This window comes from Manacus candei, unplaced genomic scaffold, assembly GCF_025592945.1.
Source record: "Manacus candei isolate 608988 ecotype Guabito, Panama unplaced genomic scaffold, ASM2559294v1 h1tg000134l, whole genome shotgun sequence".
Classification (NCBI taxonomy): Eukaryota; Metazoa; Chordata; class Aves; order Passeriformes; family Pipridae; genus Manacus; species Manacus candei.
Window position 1 is genome coordinate 46,311 of NW_026138182.1, and position 17,535 is coordinate 63,845.

Below are 17,535 nucleotides of genomic sequence, written 5' to 3' on the forward strand. Positions count from 1 at the left end.
GGAGGGAAGGGGAAAAGGAGGGAAGGGGAAAAGGAGGGAAGGGGAAAAGGAGGGAAGGGGAAAAGGAGGGAAGGGGAAAAGGAGGGAAGGGGAAAAGGAGGGAAGGGGAAAAGGAGGGAAGGGGAAAAGGAGGGAAGGGGAAAAGGGAAAAGGGGAAAAGGGAAAAGGAGGGAAGGGGAAAAGGAAGGAAGGAGAAAAGGGAAAAGGAAGGAAGGGGTGCCAGCGGGCCCTACCATCCTCGGGGTGCCCCTCGGTGCTCAGCCCCTCACGCCCCACGTCCGCCAGCACCGCCGGCACCTTCTTGAGCCGCGTGTGGGACTTGCGCTGCCGCACCATGAACCCGCCGATGCCTGGGGGGCAGAGGGGGGATCACAGCGTGCCCAGGAGGGGTCACAGCAGGGCCTGAGGGGGGGTCAGGGCCTGGGGGGCACTCACCGGGCCGGTAGGGCTTGCGCTTCCTCTTCTTGCACTCCTCGGGGTCCTCCAGCCCCTTCCCCGAGTCCCCGTCGGCGCCGACGTCGCGGTCGGGGCTGGCCGGAGCCTCCAGCTTGATCTCGCACTCCATGTGCTCCACACCCACTGCCACGGGGGGGGGAGGACACTTCAGTGGGGTCCTCAGGCACCCCCAACACTGCACCCACCCAGCTCTCACGCCCGGAACACCCACCCTCAGCCTTGAGCAGCTCGTCGGCGTCCAGGTCACCGTCCTTCTTGTCCTCAGGGCCCAGGGGGTCGCCCCCCTCGAGCCCCCCGTCCCCGTTGAGGGCGCCGGGGCGGCCCTTGCGCTGCCGCCGCTTGTGCAGGGGCGACAGGGTCAGGTTGCGCAGCACGGCCATGCCCGTCTCCGTCAGCCACACGCCCTCGAAGCGGAAATACTGGGGCTCTGGGGGAACAAACACCACGATGGGGACAAATGCCAGGGCTGGGTGCGTGGCCAGAAGCGGGCACGGCACCGGGGAGCCCGTGGCACCGTCACGGCACCGCACGTACCCGGATCCTTGGCCTTGGCCATCTCTGCGGGAGGCACGGGCGCTGTACAGGAAAGCAGAGGGGCAGGTGAGTCCCCATGTCCCACAAATGTCCCCCAAGCCCTTCTCTGGGTTCCCTGCACCCCGTGAGCTCACCAGGTTTGATCACGTAGGGCTGGCAGGCGCTGCAGTCGAAGCCTTCGTCCGCAGCCTGCTCCACCTCCTCCTCGGTGAAGAGGCTGTCGCATGCCGCGTGCAGCCACCTGCGGGCAGGGGGACCTGTCACGCACCACGGCCACCCCCGGGCACCCCAAACTTTACAGAATCACACAACATGCCGAGTTGGAAGGGACCCACAAGGACCACCGAGTCCAACCCTCAGCCCTGCACAGGACAACCCAAAATCCCGCCATGTGCCTGAGAATATCATCCAAACACTCCTTGAGTTGTGCCAGCCTTGGTGCTGTGCCCACCGCCCTGGGGAGCCTGCTGAGTGCCCAACCATCCTCTGGGAGAACAACCTTTTTCTAACATCCAACCTAAACCTCCCCTGACCCAACTTCAGGCCGTTCCCTCGGGTCCTGTCACTGGTCACCCACTGAGATCAGACTGTGACGAGTCTCCCCTCAGCCTCCTCCTCTCCAGGCTGAGCAGCCCCAGCCCCCTCAGCGCTGCTCACCGATCGCAGTGCCGGCACTGGATGAGCAGGTCGTCCTCCACGTACTTCTCGCGGCAGAAGGGGCACACGACGAGGCTGGCGCAGGGCGCGCAGTGGGTGTAGTTGTTCTGCCACTCGCAGTGGAACCCGGGGGACGCGGCCCCGCACTGCACGCAGCACACACACCTGGGGAGGGAGGGGGGGCTGAGGGGTCAGCGCCGGCCCGGACGGCCCCCTCGGACACCCCTTCCCGCCCCGCCACGCACCACTTGCACTTCCAGCCGCCCTTGGGCACGGTCTGCAGCGGGGGGTCCAGGCAGTAGGTGTGGTAGCTGATGTCGCAGTCGTCGCAGAGCAGCAGGCGCGAGGGGTCCGAGGCTTTGCCGCACACCTCGCACACGATGCACTCCACGCAGCGCCAGCCCTTCAGCAGCATCACCTTGGTGATCTGGGCATGTGAGGGGTGGCAGCCACGTGAGCCCTGGGCATGGCCACGGGGGTCCTTGGGCTCGGCGTGGCCATAGAGGACACCCGAGTGGCTCGGCATGGCCGGGGGACGCGCCGGGCACGACCTCGTGTGTGTGTCCCACGGGACATGGCCAGTCCCTGAGGGGCACAGCGTGGTGCTATGGGGACAGGGGTCCCAGGCCCCCTCCTCACCTTGCTGTTGACACAGTAGGGGTGGTAGCACTGGGAGCACTGGGAGCAGGCGAGGAGATGCCCCTCGGCCCCACGCCCGAAGCTGCCGCACACCACGCACATGTCCTGGGGGGAGGTCAGGAGTGAGGGGACAGCAGCTGGCAGTGGGAGGGACACAGAGCCTGTCCCACCCCTTCTGTCTGTCTGTCCTGCCGTGCCCCAGTTACCTGCATGAGCACAAACTTGTCGGTGTTGGAGAAGAGGACGACCGTGTTCTGCATGGTGTCATCATCGTCCTCGTCCTCCTCCTTGCTGGGCGAGCTCTCCACGTCGGCGAGCTGGGGACAGAGTGGGGGGCTCAGCACCAAGGTCCCCCTCTCCCCCTCTCTGTGCAGTTTGGGGGGCACCAGCCAGTCTAGTGCTGGACTGGGGGACCCAGGAACATGCAGGGACAGTAGACCCCCTCTCCAAAGGGAAGTTCCATGCCTGCCCTGGTCTTGTAGGGTGAAGCCCCCAGACTCAGCAAAACCCCAGGCAGCCACACCTCCCATGAGACCCCCCCATCCACCCCACCCCGAGGGCTCCCAAACCTTTCTGAGGGACTGGGATGGCAGGGAAGGGGATGGGGGGAGACTCTTGGCCTTCACCCCCACCACCTAACAGCTGGGGGACCCCCCTGCCCCCCACTCCTGCCCCAGCCCAGCCTTACTGCTAAAGTGTCAACGGACGAGGTGGTCGACTTCAGGCGTGCCCGGCCCCGGCCCCGGCCCCCGTGGGACCCCCCTCGGGGGCGCCTCCGCCCAGGGAAGCTGCTGCTGCGACCCTACGGCCGAGGAGAGAGGGGGGGTTACAGTTCTGGGGGGCCCAGCCGGACCCCCACGCAGTGGAGGAGCACAGCCGTCATCCCACACCCGGCCCTTGCCTACTTGCCAGCCCGGGGAGGGGGCACGGCCCCGGTGGGGCCCTGAGGGTGGGGGGATCCCACTGAAACCCCCTGTACCTGCTTGACCCGGGAGCGGCCCGGGGAGCTGCGGCGCCGGCCCTTGTCCCCGTCGCCCTTGGCTGCCGGCTCGAACAGCAGCGAGTCGTCGGTCTCGGCGCCCAAGGGCAGCGACCCCCCGTCCTCCTTCTGCAGGCTGGTGTCAGCCGGGCCCAGCTCGGGGGACAGCGACCCCCCGCCCTCGGGGTCCGGGGAGCCCAGCAGCGGCTCCGAGCCGGGGAAGCTGCTGCTCGTGTCCCCCTGGCTCAGGTTGGAGATCTCGTTGAGGATGTCGGGCCGCGGGCGCAGGGCGGGGGGCTCGGGGCACCCCTCGTCCCCGCGCCCCAGCAGCTTCTCGCCGGCGCTGCACACCTCCATGGGGGTCTCGGGGCCCAGCTCCTCCGGCTCCAGGAGGAGGGGGGACCCCTTGGCTTCGGGGTCCCCCCCAGCCCGGCCTTCCTCCACCGCATCCTCCTCGCTCAGCGGCGGGGAGCTGCCGCTGGTGCCCTCCCGCTCCAGCCTCGGCGCCTCTTCCTCCTCCTCTTCCTCCTCCTCAGGCAGGCCCGGGAAGGGCCCCAGCTCCGGGGCTGGGCTGCCAGGGGGGGCATCCCCGGGGGGGCTGGCTGGGGACTCCCCCTCACCCCCGGCTGTCTCCATCTCCTCGTCCTCGGGGGGCTCGGCGGGGGCCAGGGTGACGACAGGGGAGCCCAGGGGGGGTGGTGGGGAGCCGGGGGGATCGGTGTCCATGGCGGTGCCGGGGCTGCCAGGGGGCTCGGGCAGGGCTGGGGTGGGAGGCTCGGGCACCTCGTCCTCCTTGGCGTCAGGGGAGGGGTCTGGGGGTCGCACAGGAGAGATGGCGCGGAGAGCTGGGGGTGGAAAGGGGGGATGGTGACATCAGAGCCCCCACCCCAGAGACAACCACTCCCCCAACCCCAACCCCAGTGTGCCCCCAGACCAACCTGGGGGAGCTGAGGGTGGAGGGGTCATCTCAGGGGGCAGCGAGGGCTCCGGCTCCAGCTCCATCTCCTCCTCAGGGGGCACCTCTGGAGCCAGGGCTGGTGCTTCCTCTGCCACTGCCACCTCGGGAAGGAGACCTGTGGGATGGGGACATGGGTGAGGGGGTGACAGGGGTCCCCTCCACCCCGTGCCACCCAGCCTGGGGCCAAGAGACAACAACCCCTCACCCCGAGCTCCCCATGTACCCTAAAACAGGGGAAATGAGGGTCAGGCAAAGCCAGTGCTGCTGAGAAGCCCCCAGTGTGAGACCCCCACACCCACAGGATAAAAAGGGAAAGGAGACAGAGTGAGAGGTCCCCAAATTACCTGGTGGCTTCAGGTCCTCCTCGGAGGGCAGCTCACAGGGGAGTGGCTCTTCAGGGGGCAGCTCATCAGGGGGAGGCTCTTCGGGGCTCAGCTTGTCGGGGGGAGGCTCTTCGGGGGGCAGAACTTCGGGAGGAGGTTCCCCAGGGGGCAGCTCATCGGGGGGCGGTTCATTGGGGGGCAGCTCATCGGGGGGCAGCTCTTCAAGGGGCAGCTCGTTGGGGGGAGACTTGGGGGGCGACTCATTGGGGGGCAGCTCGTCAGGGGGTGATTCGTTGATGGGCAGCTCCTCGGGGGGCAGCTCGTGGGGGGGAGACTTCTGGAGGGGTGGGTTCTCAGGGGGCGTCTCATGGAGGGGAGGGATGTCGAGGGGCAGCTCTTCGGGGGGTCGTTCACTGGGGGGCACCTCCTCGAGGGGGGGCCTGTCAGGGGGCAGCTCAGCAAGGGATGGTCTCTCGAGGGGCAGTTCCTCAGAGGGGGGCTCCTCGGGGGGCAGCACGAGAGGAGGGGGCTCCTCAGAGGGCTGCACGTCAGGGGGCTGAATGTCGGGGGGCTGCACGTCAGGGGGCTGAATGTTGGGGGGCTGCACGTCAAGGGGCTGAATGTCAGGGGGCATTTCATCAAGGGGCTGTTCACAGGGGGGCTCTTCACTGGGGGGCACTTCCACAGGGGTCAGCTCGCCAGAAGGAGACCCGCCATCACCCAGGGCGGCCTCCTTGGGGTCCAGGGGTGCCTCCTTCGGTTCTGGGGGTTCCTCCTTGGGGTCCAGGGGTGCCTCCTTGGGGTCTGGGAGGGGCTGTGTCTCCTCATCACCCCCCACAGGCTCCAGCTCAGGTGGGGGGACGGGCACATCCGTCGGCTCGCTGCAGCTGGGGGGCTCCAACCTGGGGGGGGACACCAGGTTAGGGGAGTGGGAATCGGGCCACCTTGTCCCCAGGGCTGCAGGACACATCCCCTCACCCGCAAAGGGCCTGACGCCCCCCCATAACCAGCCCCCCATCCCCACTCACGTCTGGGCGGGCGACTCAGGCTGTGGTGAGTGTCCTGGTGCCACGGGGGCATCGGCTGCAGTGCAGCCCCCCTGGCAGCCCCCACACACCGTGGACCCCTGGCAGCCAGGGTCGAGCCCCACAGGGCACCGGCTGCACTCGGAACAGACCTGGCAGTTCTGGTGGGGGGAACAGAGGCGTGTCAGGGGGAGCAGGGAGGGGGCAGGCACCCCGTACCCCACCCCAAGCGAGAGCAGGACGCACCTTGCACTTCCAGGAGCCGGTGGGGAGGCCCTGGCTGGCTGGATCCACGCAGAAGGTGTGGTAGCCCTTGCCACAGGCCCCGCAGACCAGCATCGTGGAGTCCCGGCCGGGCTGCCTGTGGGGGGAACGGGCACATGAGGGTGGGGACCCTTCCCTGGGTACGTCCCCACTCCCCCCACGGCGGGGCTGGGGGCTCACCTGCAGGTTTGGCACGCTCTGCACTCGGGGCACCGCCAGCCCGAGCGCCCGTGGGGCGTGGGGGCCGTGTCCAGGCAGGCTCCGTGGAAGTGCTGCCCACAGCCCGTGCACAGCACCAGGTCCCGCAGGTCGCCCGGCCCGGCGCACACGCGGCACCGCGCGTCCTCTGCCAGGGGGAGACAGGGGGGGGTCAGGGCCACCTCCTCACGGGGTCCCACCCTCCCGGCACCCCACAGGGTGGTGGGAGGGTCCCAGCACCCAGGGGGTCGCCCCCAGCCTGCACGCACCCATCTCCAGGGCCTCGGCCACGTGCTGGGGGCAGAGCAGCCGCAGGGTCGTGGTGGACTGGAAGCAGCCGGCGGCGGCGGCGCAGGGGAAGTGGTAGAGGTGGGAGCAGCCGGCGGCCGCCCGGCACGGGATGGTGGCCCCCGCCCGCCCGCAGCGTTCACATTTCTGAGGGGACAGGAGCCTGGGTGGTCAGTGCTGCTGCGGGGGGGGGGGCCCGGTTGAGCCCCCACAGCCCCCCCATGGATCCAACCGCTCACCTGTGAGATCCCTGAGAAAACAGCTCTGGCCACGGCGGCCGCCTCCGGCCCCGCGCCGGCCGCCCAGGCCGCGCAGCAGCGATGCACCCAGCAGTGCCCTGTGGGGAAGGGGTATCAGGGGCGGCCTGGGGACACCTGGAGCGGTGGGACGGGGACCCCAGTGCCGTGATCCCGCTCACCTGTCGGCTCGAAGAGCTGCGCCGGGGTCACCCCCTCGCAGAAGCCGATCTGCGCCGGGTCGTCGCCCGCCAGCTCCGGCTCCGTGGGGGGTTGGCCGGACCCCGGGGGGGGCTGGCCAGGCCCCTCGGGGGGGTTGTTGCCCACCAGCCCCTCGGGCCAGTCGGGCACCGGCTCGAAGCGCTGCAGCTCCCACTGCCCGTGCGGGCTCCAGTCCCCACAGTTGCAGAGGGCGCAGCGGCGGCCCGGTGGGCTGGGAGGGGGGAAACTTGGGGTGTAAGGGACATCTGGGATGCCCCCCCACCAGCTCCGTGCCACCCCTGTGCCCCCCCGCCCTCACCTGCCAGTCTCAGGAGGTCCCTTCGTGTCCGTGCTCTCCGGCTCCGGCCCCGCGGAGGCTCCTTCGGGAGGTTTCAGGGGGTCCCCCTCCGCGCTGCCCATCTCCTCCGAGGCCACGGCCCCATCAGCTGCGGGGAGAGGGGGGGTGTCACCACCACGGGGGGGGGGGGGACAGGGACAGGGACAGCCCCCCCCAAATCTGGCCCTGCGCTCACCTGGCGCGGCCGAGTCCTTCTCCTCGCTGGGCGCCTTCTGTTCGTCCATCCTGCCTCCGGCGTCCCTGGGGGGGCCGTGGCTGTAGGGGGGGGGAATCTGTCAGCACAGGGACATTGGGACCTTCCCCGGCCCCCCCCAGCCCCCCGTGACCGCACACCCAAGGGACAGGGCAGCCCCTTCCCAACACTGCCCCAAGGCAAGTTTGTGGGGTCCCAAGCTGGGAGTGTCCTCTGGGAGCAGATCCTGGCTCCCTGGGGGTCCAGGAGACCCCCCCACACCACAGGGGTCCTCCCTGTCCCCCCATCACACCGTGGCCCTCCAGGTTCCCCCCAGGGCTGGGTGGGGACAGTGCAGAGACACCTCAGCACATCTGAGGCAGCCAAACCCCCAGAGTGACCTCGATTAAACCCCTCGGGGGGGTGGCTTGGTGACTCCGGCTCCACTGAACACCGGGACTCCTGAGGACCCCCAAGACCCTCCCAGGAGCACCCCCAGTGCCTCCCACGTGGGGGACATGAGGGGGGATTTGGGGTGCAGCATAAACCAGGGTCCCCTCCACCGGCACCTGCCCATGCTTCAGCTTCCCCAGGCCCAGCACAGAGCGTGTGCAGCACCGGGGAGTCCCGGGATGGGTCTGGGGTGAGGAGAACCCACCCCAAAACACGACACCCAAAGACGGAAGGGGGGTCCAAGCCCCGATCTGCAGCCACCCCCTCCCACCGCTGCTTCACGTGCACCCCAAAAACCCAGAGGGGCCCCGGCCGGCTGCGGGGGGGGTGGGGGGGGCAGCAAAGGGGGACCCCAAACCCGACCATGAGCCACACACGGGGAAGGGGAAGATCCGGGGGGGGGTCCCGCGGGCCCGGGGTGGCCTCAACCCAGAGCCCGGGGCAGCGGGAAAGGGAGGAACGCACCGGGGCAGCTCCGGCACCCCAAAACCCCGAGAGGGCGCGGGGGGAACGGAGGGAGCCCCCCGAGGGGTCCCGGCCACGGGGTAGGGGCCAACCCACCCCGCAAACCCCCCGCTCCGGTTCCCGGTGGTCCCGGGGGGATTCGAGCCCCCCCCGGAAAGGCCCCGAGCCCGGGGGGGGGGGATCGGCCCGCGGCCCCAGGGAGCCCGAACCACCACGCGGGGACACCCCCCCAACCCTCCCCGGGGCCCTCGGGCCGCGCTCTCCCCGCTCCCCGGTGCGACAGGTGGGGGTCGGGCCGGCCAGGCCCGGAGCCCCGGCCCCGCCGCGGCCTACGCGGGCACCGGCACCGGGCCCCGCGCGCCGGGCCCGGCCGTACCCCCGCCTCGGCCGCCCGGGCCCCGCCGGTACCGGGCACAAAGGCGGAGGGGGTGGAGGCCGCGCTCTCCGCGCCGGGCCCCGGCCAGGCCTTACCGGGCAGCGGCGGAGGCGGCGCGGCCCGAGCCCCGCTCGGCCGCGGGGGCCGCTCCTTCCGGGGCCGCCGGGGCCCGTCCCGCCCGCGCGGGCCCCGCGGCGGGGCCGCCCCCCGCCCCCCCGCCCGGTGCTCACCCCCCGCGGCCGCCCTACGCCGACGGGCCTCGGGGCGCGGGACGTTCGGTGCTCCCCGGCGCGGCCATTTCCAGAGGAAAGTAGGTCCCGCCGCCCGCCCCCGCCCCGCCCCGCCCGCCCCGCCGGGGCCGCCGCCGCGCTGGGTCCTTCGGGGAGAGGGGGTGAGGGCGGGGGGGGACCGCCGCGGACCGGGGCGGGGGGGGGGGCGCCGCCGCGGCTCCCGCACTACTTTGGGCGGCGGGGGCTTGCGGGCGGAGGGAGACGGTGCGCGGCGGGCGGGCGCTGCGGCCGCGGGGGGGGGGGGGGGGGGGCGGGGGGGGTGTGACGGCGCGCGCGCGGCCGCAGCGCACGCTGCCGGGAGGGGGGGGGCGGGGGGAGATCCCTCCGCCGCGCTTTAACCCCGGCGGCGCCGGCGGCGCACGTGGGCACCGGGGGGCGGGGCCAAGGCGGCCGGGCCACGCCCCCTCCTCCCGGCACCGGCACCGGGGAGGGCTCCGGGATCGGGGGGGGGGGGGCCATGAGGGTGGACGGAGAGAGGACTCCGGGACTGACACCGGGGAGGCCACGAGGCGGGGACGGAGGCAGCGCTCCGGGACCGGCGGTCCCAGGACCCCCGGAGCAGCCACCGGCACCGGGGCCGGGGCCTCCCGGTGTCTCCGGTAGCAGCAGTTGTGCCCTGTCTCAAGGTCCCCTGTAGAAGAGGGATCCCCGGAGCAGCTGCTATGTCCGATCCTGGTCCCCTCCTCACGGCCACCGCGTGCTGCTGCTGAGCCGCAGCCCCCCGGTGCCCACGGTCCCGCCCGGTACCGGGCAGCCACGGTCACGCACACCAGGAGACCCACACGCACCCCTCTCGACCCCGTGGACCCCAAACCCTGGGCAGGACACGGGCCGGTGCCCCCCATGCAAGGGTACATCAGCCCCCTCGGTCACAGGAGGGACCCTCACCCTGGGACCCCCCCAGGAGCCCAAACCCCCAGGCCCAGAGATCTGAGGGGGCTACTCAGGGGGTGCAGCCCCCCACTAGCCCCCAGGGGCTGCATCACCCCAGCCCCAACACCCCAACACTGACTGTGGGGGCAGAGAGCACACCCCCTTCACCCCACTTCCCTCCCCACCAGCTCCTGCTCCTCTCTACCACCATAACTGGGTAATTAGCAGTAATTAGCCCGACTAGGTGGAGATAAGTCACACGGGGGAACCGCAGCCAGGCCCCCCCAACTCACCCAGCCCGAGTTGCAGATCTCGGGGGAGAGAAATGGGGGGAACGGGGGCTGCAGAGCCCCCCCAGGGTCCCGGTGATGGCTCTGGGGTGCTCAGGCCCATGGTGGGGGGCTCAGCCCCACAGCACACCCAGGGTCGGAAGGCACCCCAACGCTGGGGTGTTGGGGGGAGCCCCACGTGCTGCCTCATCCCCCCCCCCCCAGCCTGGAACAGCCCCCCCAGTCCAGGGGTTCACAGACAAAACAACGTTTAATTGTTCCAGCCCTGACTCCCACGGGTCCGGCCCAGCTGGGAACAACACCCGCATTCAGCCCTGGCTCCCGGGCAGGAGCAGCCCCGACGTGTCCTTGGGCGTGTGGGGGGACAGCAGCCACGGGCCGGGGGGCTCCTGGCTGGGACAGGACCCCCACCCCGCTCCCAGCCCCCCGGGAGCTCCACAGCCCGTGCAAAGTGAGGGGTCCCAAACCGCAGTGGGACCGTGTGGCCCCCCCAAAGCCACCACCAAGGTCTGGGTGAAGGTCCTGGGGGGGGGTCCTGCCCCATCCGGGGGGTCGTGCCCCATCCTGGGGGTGTCACATCAGGCAGCAGCCGGTGGATCTGCCCTAGGAACTGTCCACCCGCTCGATCTCCTCAATGATCTTCATGAAGACCCCCTGGGTCACCTGGGGACGAGGGAACATCAGCCCCAGCCCCGCCAGGACACCGATCCCACCCCCAGGGGGGTGTCCATCCGCCCCACCTGGCTCTCCTCGGCCGAGGGCTCGAGGAAAAAGGCCCCCCACGACTCCACCAACTTCTTTCCTTCATCTGTCCTCACCTCCCGGTTGGAGACACAGCAGAGGACGGGCAGGATGGGCCCCTGGGGGGACATGGGACCCCCAGAGCCCCCCCTACCTCTGCAGGGCCAGGTCTGCCTTGTTCCCCACCAGCACTAGGGGCATGCTGTGGGCATGGGGAGGGTGAGGGCCCTGCCCCCCTGGCCCCCCCTCCCCACGAGGGACAGCACCGACCGAGTCTTCCCCCGGCTCTCGTACAGCTTGTTGTGGAGGGTCTTCACCACCTGGAAGCTGTGGGGGCAAGGGGACCTCCAGGCACTTCCCTCCAGCTTGGGGGTCCCCCCTCCCAGGGGACCTATCCCCAGCCCCGGGGGTCCCTCACCTCCGCAGGGAGGTCACCGAGTACAGCAGGATGTGGCCGTGGATGCTGATGATGAAGGAGTGGGGCAGGATGGTGTATTCATCTTGGGTGATAGCGGGGGGGCAGGGGGGGGCAACAGCCCCTCACCACCCCCAAACCCCCCTGACCTGCCTCAGCGTTACCTGCCTGGCCGTGTCCACCAGCTGCAGCTGGAACTCGTCCTTGCCCACCACCACCACCTTGTTGTAGGCTGCGGGGGTGGCACCAGCTTAGGGGAGCTGCCTGGCACCCCTGCACCACGCCCCAGGGCCCAGATCCACTTCTACCCCACTCCAGGGCCGTCTCGGCCCCCCCAGCACAAGGTTTTGGGGTCACAACCCCCTCCAGAAGTGGGGACACGTCTGTCCTCGTCACCCGTGGCCCCGCAGGGGCAGCAGGAAGGGGGACCCCGGGCGGGCAGCCCCCCGCACCCCCCCACGCGTGGGACTTACTGCTCTCCACCGTGGGCTCGTAGCACTGCACGAACTTCCCCTCCACGAACTGGTGGGCCAGGGAGGTTTTACCTGGGGTGGGGGGAAACAACAGGGCTGGGGGGTCCCGGCATCACCGCGGGGAAGGGGACGCAGCCGGACCGAGGGACAGGACCCCCCCACGGGGGGCTCTAGGGCACACGAGGGGACGGAGGGTCTCAAGGGGGGGGTGTCTAAGCTGGGCACGGTCCCACAGCCCCCACTTGGGGAGGGGACCCCTTGGCGCTGAGCCCCCCGGCGCGGTAACCCCCAGTGTGGGCAGCCCCGCTCCCCGGAGGGCAGGACCCCCGATGCCGAGCCCCCCGCACTGACCCACGGCGCGGGGGGGGGCCGAGGACGAGCCCTTTGCGGTGCCGGAGCGGCGGCACGGCCCGCGGCGCGGGCGGGCGCGACAAACGGCGCGATAAAACCCGCCCGCCCGCCGCGCCGGGAAGGGGGCGGAGCCGCCGCCACTACACCGGCGGCCGCACGTGACCACAACACGGCCCCGCTCCCATTGGCCGAACCGCGGCGGAGGGGGCGGGGCCAGCCTGCGGCGCAGGCGCGGTGCCCGTCGGGGCTCCATTCATGAAAACGGAGGGAACGGCCGCGGCCACGTGGTGACCGCGCACCTGAGCGGGGGGGGGGTGAGGGGGGGGCTTAGTGACCCCTTCCCCGAGTGTCCAGCCCCTGGGGATACCCCAGCCACTCAGGATTCACAGCTCCAGCCCTAGGGACCCCCAGCCCCCTGGCATAGTCAACTCCAGCCCCTCTGGACCTCCAACCTAGAATTGTGCAGCCCCCACTTCCAGCCACAGCTCCACAGGGCCCGTAGAGTCTCTTTATTTCCCCGAACAATTAAATAGCAGTATTTCTTTTGGTTTTTAAACAGAAGTGGTTAAAAGCAGGCTACCCTCCTGCCCCCACGGGGTGAGCCCCGCTGCCGGGGCAGGTGGGCATGGGGGACATTTATATTACCATTTATAAATAGAAAAATAAAACTCTCAAGCAGGGCGGGTTAGCAGTTAGCACAGTTAGAGCCAGGCCTGGCACGGGATGCCTGTGCCCATGGCAGGCACCCCGTCCCCATAGCAGACACCCGGTCCAGCCACCCTGGGGACACTCTGGGTGCCAGGGACAGACCCAGAGCTGGGGGACGGGCAGGAACTGCTGCCAAGTGCTCGGTGTTGAGCTATTTTGCCACCACCCTCCCGGCTGGATTTGGCCCTGGGATGGGGTCTGGTGGTGCCTGACAGACACCAGCCCCGGCCCCAGCAGTGGTTAATAAAGCAATAAATACCAGGGGAGCACACGGGGGTCTGGGGCACGGGGACAGGGCTGGGTGGGGGTCCAGGACACAGGACAGGGCTGAGCCCGGTCCCTGCACCACCCCGTGACACCCCATCCCATGGATCCCACCCCTACTACCCCACACCCCGGGACAGCGCTGAGCCCAGAGACCCCCAACCTGCCCACTTGGCTGGGGGTGCCCCCTGTCCCTCCTCCCTGGGCCCGAGGGGTGCCCAAGGGGCCAGAGCCCCCTCGCTTCCAGTGCGCGGCATCACCTGCAGTGTGGTGACCAGGGGGGGAACGGGGACCCCTAGAGCTGCAGGGCCTCGTGGCCCAGCACGCCCCCGGCCAGCCGGTAGAGCAGGCGGGAGTACCAGTGCATGCCCACCTCGGGCACCGTCCCGTTGCCCGCCTGGGCGCGGGCGGGCAGCAGCGAGAGGAGCCCGTGGAAGAGGCGCAGCGGGGCGAAGGCGCGGTGGGCCCAGCGGTGGCTCTCCAGGACGGCGTAGCAGGACGCCAGCACCCCGTTGACCAGCAGGGTCCCGTGGGAGGTGAGCGGGGCGAAGACCCCCACGCCGTCCTCCCGCCAGACCCTCAGCACCCGCGCGGGGCGCAGCCCCCGCCCGCCGGCCCCATGGGCCAGCACGGCGTCGCCGGGGCGCACGCGGCGGGCGAAGACGGGCAGGAAGGCGGCGGAGCCGTTGGCGGCCCCGCGGGCGGCGAAGACCAGGTGGGACGGGGTGAGGAGCAGCCGGCGCGCCGGGCCCGCCGTCTCGATGGCCACGAAGGAGGCGCGCTGGCCCAGGTCCCGGTCAAGGAAGAGCAGCACCTCGGTGGGCACCAGGCGCCCGCCCGGCTCGGCGCCCAGCACCCAGTCGCCCCGGCGCAGGTCGGCCAGGCCCCGGCGCTCGCCGCTCTGCAGCGTCACGGTGGCGTGGCCGGGGAAGCAGCCGCCGGTGCGGATGGCCAGCGAGTTGTCTGCAAGGATGGAGAAAGGCGTGGGTGCTCCCCGCCGGCCACCTCCACCGGGCCACCACCTCCAGAGGGGAAACGGCCGCCCCCGGGTCCCCGAAGCACCCCCGGAACAAAGCTGGTATTTTCCAAAGCCCCCCCAGCCCGGTTCCTGCGTGCTGTGGCTCCTGGGCGCTGCAGGGCCCCTTTGTCCGCCCCCGCACTGATGCCCTTTGTTCGGGGCTGGCACGGTGACATTTATGACCACTTTCACTTTCTGGCGATTGTCACTTCTGGGCCGGATGGGAACTGCTGGGGGCTGGGGGGCTGCAGGGCTGGGAACTGTAGGGGGTGGGGGGCTGCGTGGCTGTTCCTCTCACTGAGAGCTGAACCACGAGGGTGGCTCCATCTGGCCAAAATTCGGAGGGGAAAGTGTGGATTTTGCCAATCTGGTGGCTGGAAAGACCGGGGCGAGCTGGGCTGGGGCCAGACATCAACTGGAGCAAGGGCTGCATCACACATGCAGCTGGGAAGCCAAGAGGGAGCAGAGGGGGCTGTGGGGCTGCAGGCTGGGATGCTTATGCAGATGGCAGCCCCCCCATCCCGGTGGCACCCCCTTCCGTGAGGTACCTGCTTTGACAGAGACGTGGATGTGTGCCTTGGACTCGTAGTAGACCCAGTCGAAGCCGGCCTCCACGGCCAGGCGGGCCAGCATGCCGTACTTGTGGCGGTCCCGGTCGGACGTGGTGATGTCCAGCGCCCGGCCCTCGTAGTGCAGCGAGTCGGGGAGGTGGTGCCCGTCCTCGTCCCAGCCCTCGGTCACCCGCAGCTTCACCCCCGGCCACATGTTCATCACCGCGATGGCCAGAGAGTTCACCCGCTCCTTGCAGCGCTGGGGGAGGGACAGCGGCACCGGCGTCACCCCCGACACCTCCACAGCACCCAGAACCTCCAGAGCACCCAACACCTCCACAGCACCCAGAACCTCCACAGCACCCAGCACCTCCTCAGCACCCAGAACCTCCACAGCACCCAGCACCTGGCCTTGGAGGGAGCCCAAGGGGGCCGCTGGTGGGGGCAGATGGGGTGTCCCCCCCGGGGCATAGAGAGGGTCATGGCCAAGCTACCCCCCCGGCCTGGGCACAGGTTGAACGTTAACGTGCCCCGGGGTCCCGTGGTGGAGCTGGGGCAGCCGGGCAGAACGGGCAGGGGACCGGGACGGGGACCGGGACCTTCCCCAGTGTCACCTTCCCCGCGGCCACGGCCGTGACTGATTAACCCGGCGGGGGGGGCTGTGGGGCAGAGCTGGGGGTGCAGCTGACCCTGAACCAGACCCGGGTCCGGGCTGAGTGGGACAGCGGGGGGGTCCCGGTGACTCCAGGATCCCTCTCCCCATCAGCAGCGACAGCACCGACACGGGGTGCAGCGGCCGGAGCTGCCCCCAGTGCCCCCCCCCGCGGTCGGTGAGGTCACCGCGTCCCTCGGTGCCACGGTGCCCCCCCTCTGCCCCGTCCCACAAAGCGGTTCCCGGGAGCGCGGGGCCGCGGGGGTGGGAGCGCGGGGCGCGGGCCCGGGGCGGCCGGGCCGGGGGGGCAGGAATGCGCCCGGCCCGGCCCGGCCCGGCCCGGCCACAATAGGCGCCTTCCAGCCCGGCGCTGACCTCAGGCCCCGGGAATGCCGCCGCGGCCACAAAGGGCCCTTTCAGCCGCCCGCACCCCGGGCCGGCTCCGCGCCCGCGGCTCCGCCGGGCCCCGCCGCCCCGGCCCCGCCGCCTTCTCTGCCCCGGCTCGCGGGAGCTGCCGGCGCCGCGTGGACCACTCGCAGCATCCCCCGTCGCCATGGCGACCGCGGAGCCGCCCCTCGCCATGGCAACCGTGAGCATCCCGACGGGGCGCGGCGCGTCCCGGGCTCCCGCCACCCCGGAGCCCCGTCCGGGGAGACGGCTACCGGGGGCAGCGGGGGGAGAGGAGCCGCCGGTCCCCCGTGCCCGCGGTGCCGCCCCGTTAATCCCCGACGGTCCTGAATGCCCAACGCGGCGGGACCGCCCCGTCCCAGGGATCCGGTGCTGCCCCGCCGCCGCCAAGGGCCGGGGAAGGGAGCAGGGGACCGGGGAGAGGCACCGGGCGGCCCCGGAGGGGACCCTGCGCCCCGGGAGGCTCCGTGCGCCCAGGAAGGGTCGGTGCCACACGGGAGGCTCTGTGAGCCCCGGGGTGGCCGGTGCGCCCCAGGGGGGGGTCGGTGCCGGCCGGGGACGGTCCGTGCGCCCCTGCGAAGGTCGCTGTGCTCCCGCCCGCTCCCCCCGCCGCCCCCGCGCCCCCGGGAGCGAGGCCGGGCCGGGCCGGGCGCAGCCCCCACCTCGGTCATGAGCCGATCCGCCCCCGTGTTCTCCTCGTCCTTGAAGATGATGTCGGGGTTGTAGTTGGGCACCAGGTCCCTGAAGCGCTCCGAGCCCCGCAGCACTTTGCCCTCCGCCTTCCCGCTCGCCCCCAGCGTCTGCTCGGGCACGTTGGGCACGAACTGCTTGTAGAGCAGCGGCGAGAGCTGCCGCCGCCCCAGCCGCCGCCGCCCCACCGGGCCCCGGCCCGGGCCGCAGCCCAGCACCGGCGCGGCCAGCAGGCAGGCGGCGAGGCCGAGCAGGACGAGGGCGAGCGGCCTCCACCGGGGCATCCCGCCCGCCGGGCCCCGCTGCCTCCGCGGGCCCCGCTCAGTCGCCGGGGGCACGGGCGGCCGGGGCGGGCATGGTCCCGGTGTGGCGGCCCTGGGGCTTTTAGAGGGTCGCGGTGCCAGGGGCGGGTCGGCGCCGTTTCCTTCTCACACCCACGGTCCCGTCGTCGCTGCGGGATCCGCGGCCGCCCGGGACGACTGTTCCCCCCCCTCACCCTCCCGCCGGTGCCGCCACCCACTCGGAGCGCAGCGCCCGGGCACCGGGATGGCCCCCCCGCCAACGATTCCGTGCCCACGGGCCCGGCACCCCCTCGCCTGGCGCTGCACGTCGGTCCCGGGGTGTCCCCGACACAGCCCGAGCCTCGGGAGAAGCCCTCGTACCGGGCACCGGCGCCGGACACCAATACTTCCCTCCGGGCACTGCCCCGGAACTGGCACCGGGCACCCGGCTCCTGGCGCTGCCCCGGGACCGGCACTGGGACCTGACCCCGCTCCCCGATCTCTCTCCCCCTTCCCGTCTGAATCCCACGCTCCAGTACCGGCTCCTCTCCCCACTCCCCGCACTGCGCTCCGGTACCGTGACCCCCCCTTATCCCGGTCCTAACGCCGCGATTCTGGTCCTGGGACCTCTCCCCTCTCCTGTCACCGCCTGTCGGGACCGGGGACCCCCCTCTCTCCCCGTCCCGATCCCTCTTCTCCCCTGCCCCTGGCACCGAGGGCACTCGTTATCCTAAGGCTGCGCCGCCGGTGTCGGCACCTGCTCCGTCCCCTTGGCACAGCCCTGCTCCCGAGCTCCCTGGCGCTCCCCCGGTCCCCTCTCTTCGGTCCGACCCCCGGTCCCGGTCCCGGTCCCCACTCCTGGCCCAGTCCCCGGTACCGGCTGCCCTGGGTGCCGGTCGGCACCGTGCGCCGCCCGCAGCCGCCCCGGCCGGGCTGCCCCCACCGCGG

At 71.3% G+C, this 17,535-nt stretch overlaps 3 protein-coding genes across 3 annotated transcripts in view; all 3 read right to left on the reverse strand.

The window, feature by feature from the left end:
- Nucleotides 1-8,756, reverse strand: part of KMT2D (lysine methyltransferase 2D) — a 28,794-nt gene extending 20,038 nt beyond the window's left edge. The window contains exons 1-22 of the mRNA XM_051771470.1: nt 8,678-8,756; nt 7,292-7,371; nt 7,078-7,204; nt 6,740-6,990; nt 6,561-6,658; nt 6,303-6,468; nt 6,016-6,181; nt 5,818-5,932; nt 5,575-5,732; nt 4,568-5,448; nt 4,204-4,338; nt 3,266-4,110; nt 2,975-3,088; nt 2,493-2,603; nt 2,287-2,391; nt 1,893-2,074; nt 1,648-1,812; nt 1,125-1,231; nt 991-1,032; nt 668-883; nt 436-579; nt 234-350 (exon numbers count right to left, since the gene is read on the reverse strand). Of these exons, the coding sequence (XP_051627430.1) occupies nt 234-350; nt 436-579; nt 668-883; nt 991-1,032; nt 1,125-1,231; nt 1,648-1,812; nt 1,893-2,074; nt 2,287-2,391; nt 2,493-2,603; nt 2,975-3,088; nt 3,266-4,110; nt 4,204-4,338; nt 4,568-5,448; nt 5,575-5,732; nt 5,818-5,932; nt 6,016-6,181; nt 6,303-6,468; nt 6,561-6,658; nt 6,740-6,990; nt 7,078-7,204; nt 7,292-7,340 (4,294 nt within the window). The 5' untranslated portion in view covers nt 7,341-7,371; nt 8,678-8,756. The remainder of the gene's footprint in view (nt 1-233; nt 351-435; nt 580-667; nt 884-990; nt 1,033-1,124; nt 1,232-1,647; nt 1,813-1,892; nt 2,075-2,286; nt 2,392-2,492; nt 2,604-2,974; nt 3,089-3,265; nt 4,111-4,203; nt 4,339-4,567; nt 5,449-5,574; nt 5,733-5,817; nt 5,933-6,015; nt 6,182-6,302; nt 6,469-6,560; nt 6,659-6,739; nt 6,991-7,077; nt 7,205-7,291; nt 7,372-8,677) is intronic.
- Nucleotides 8,757-10,608: 1,852 nt separating this feature from the next.
- On the reverse strand, nt 10,609-12,268 carry RHEBL1 (RHEB like 1). The gene is given in 8 exon segments (XM_051771466.1): nt 10,609-10,698; nt 10,776-10,864; nt 10,938-10,978; nt 11,047-11,103; nt 11,195-11,281; nt 11,360-11,423; nt 11,665-11,760; nt 12,016-12,268. Coding segments are annotated over 8 exon segments (777 nt in total).
- Nucleotides 12,269-12,483: 215 nt separating this feature from the next.
- On the reverse strand, nt 12,484-17,406 carry DHH (desert hedgehog signaling molecule). The gene is made up of 3 exons (XM_051771476.1): nt 16,279-17,406; nt 14,554-14,815; nt 12,484-13,950 (listed from the first exon to the last, which is right to left on the reverse strand). The coding sequence occupies exons 1-3, from the start codon at nt 16,588-16,590 to the stop codon at nt 13,283-13,285; spliced, it is 1,242 nt and encodes a 413-aa protein (XP_051627436.1). The 5' UTR covers nt 16,591-17,406; the 3' UTR covers nt 12,484-13,282.
- Nucleotides 17,407-17,535: the final 129 nt, after the last annotated feature.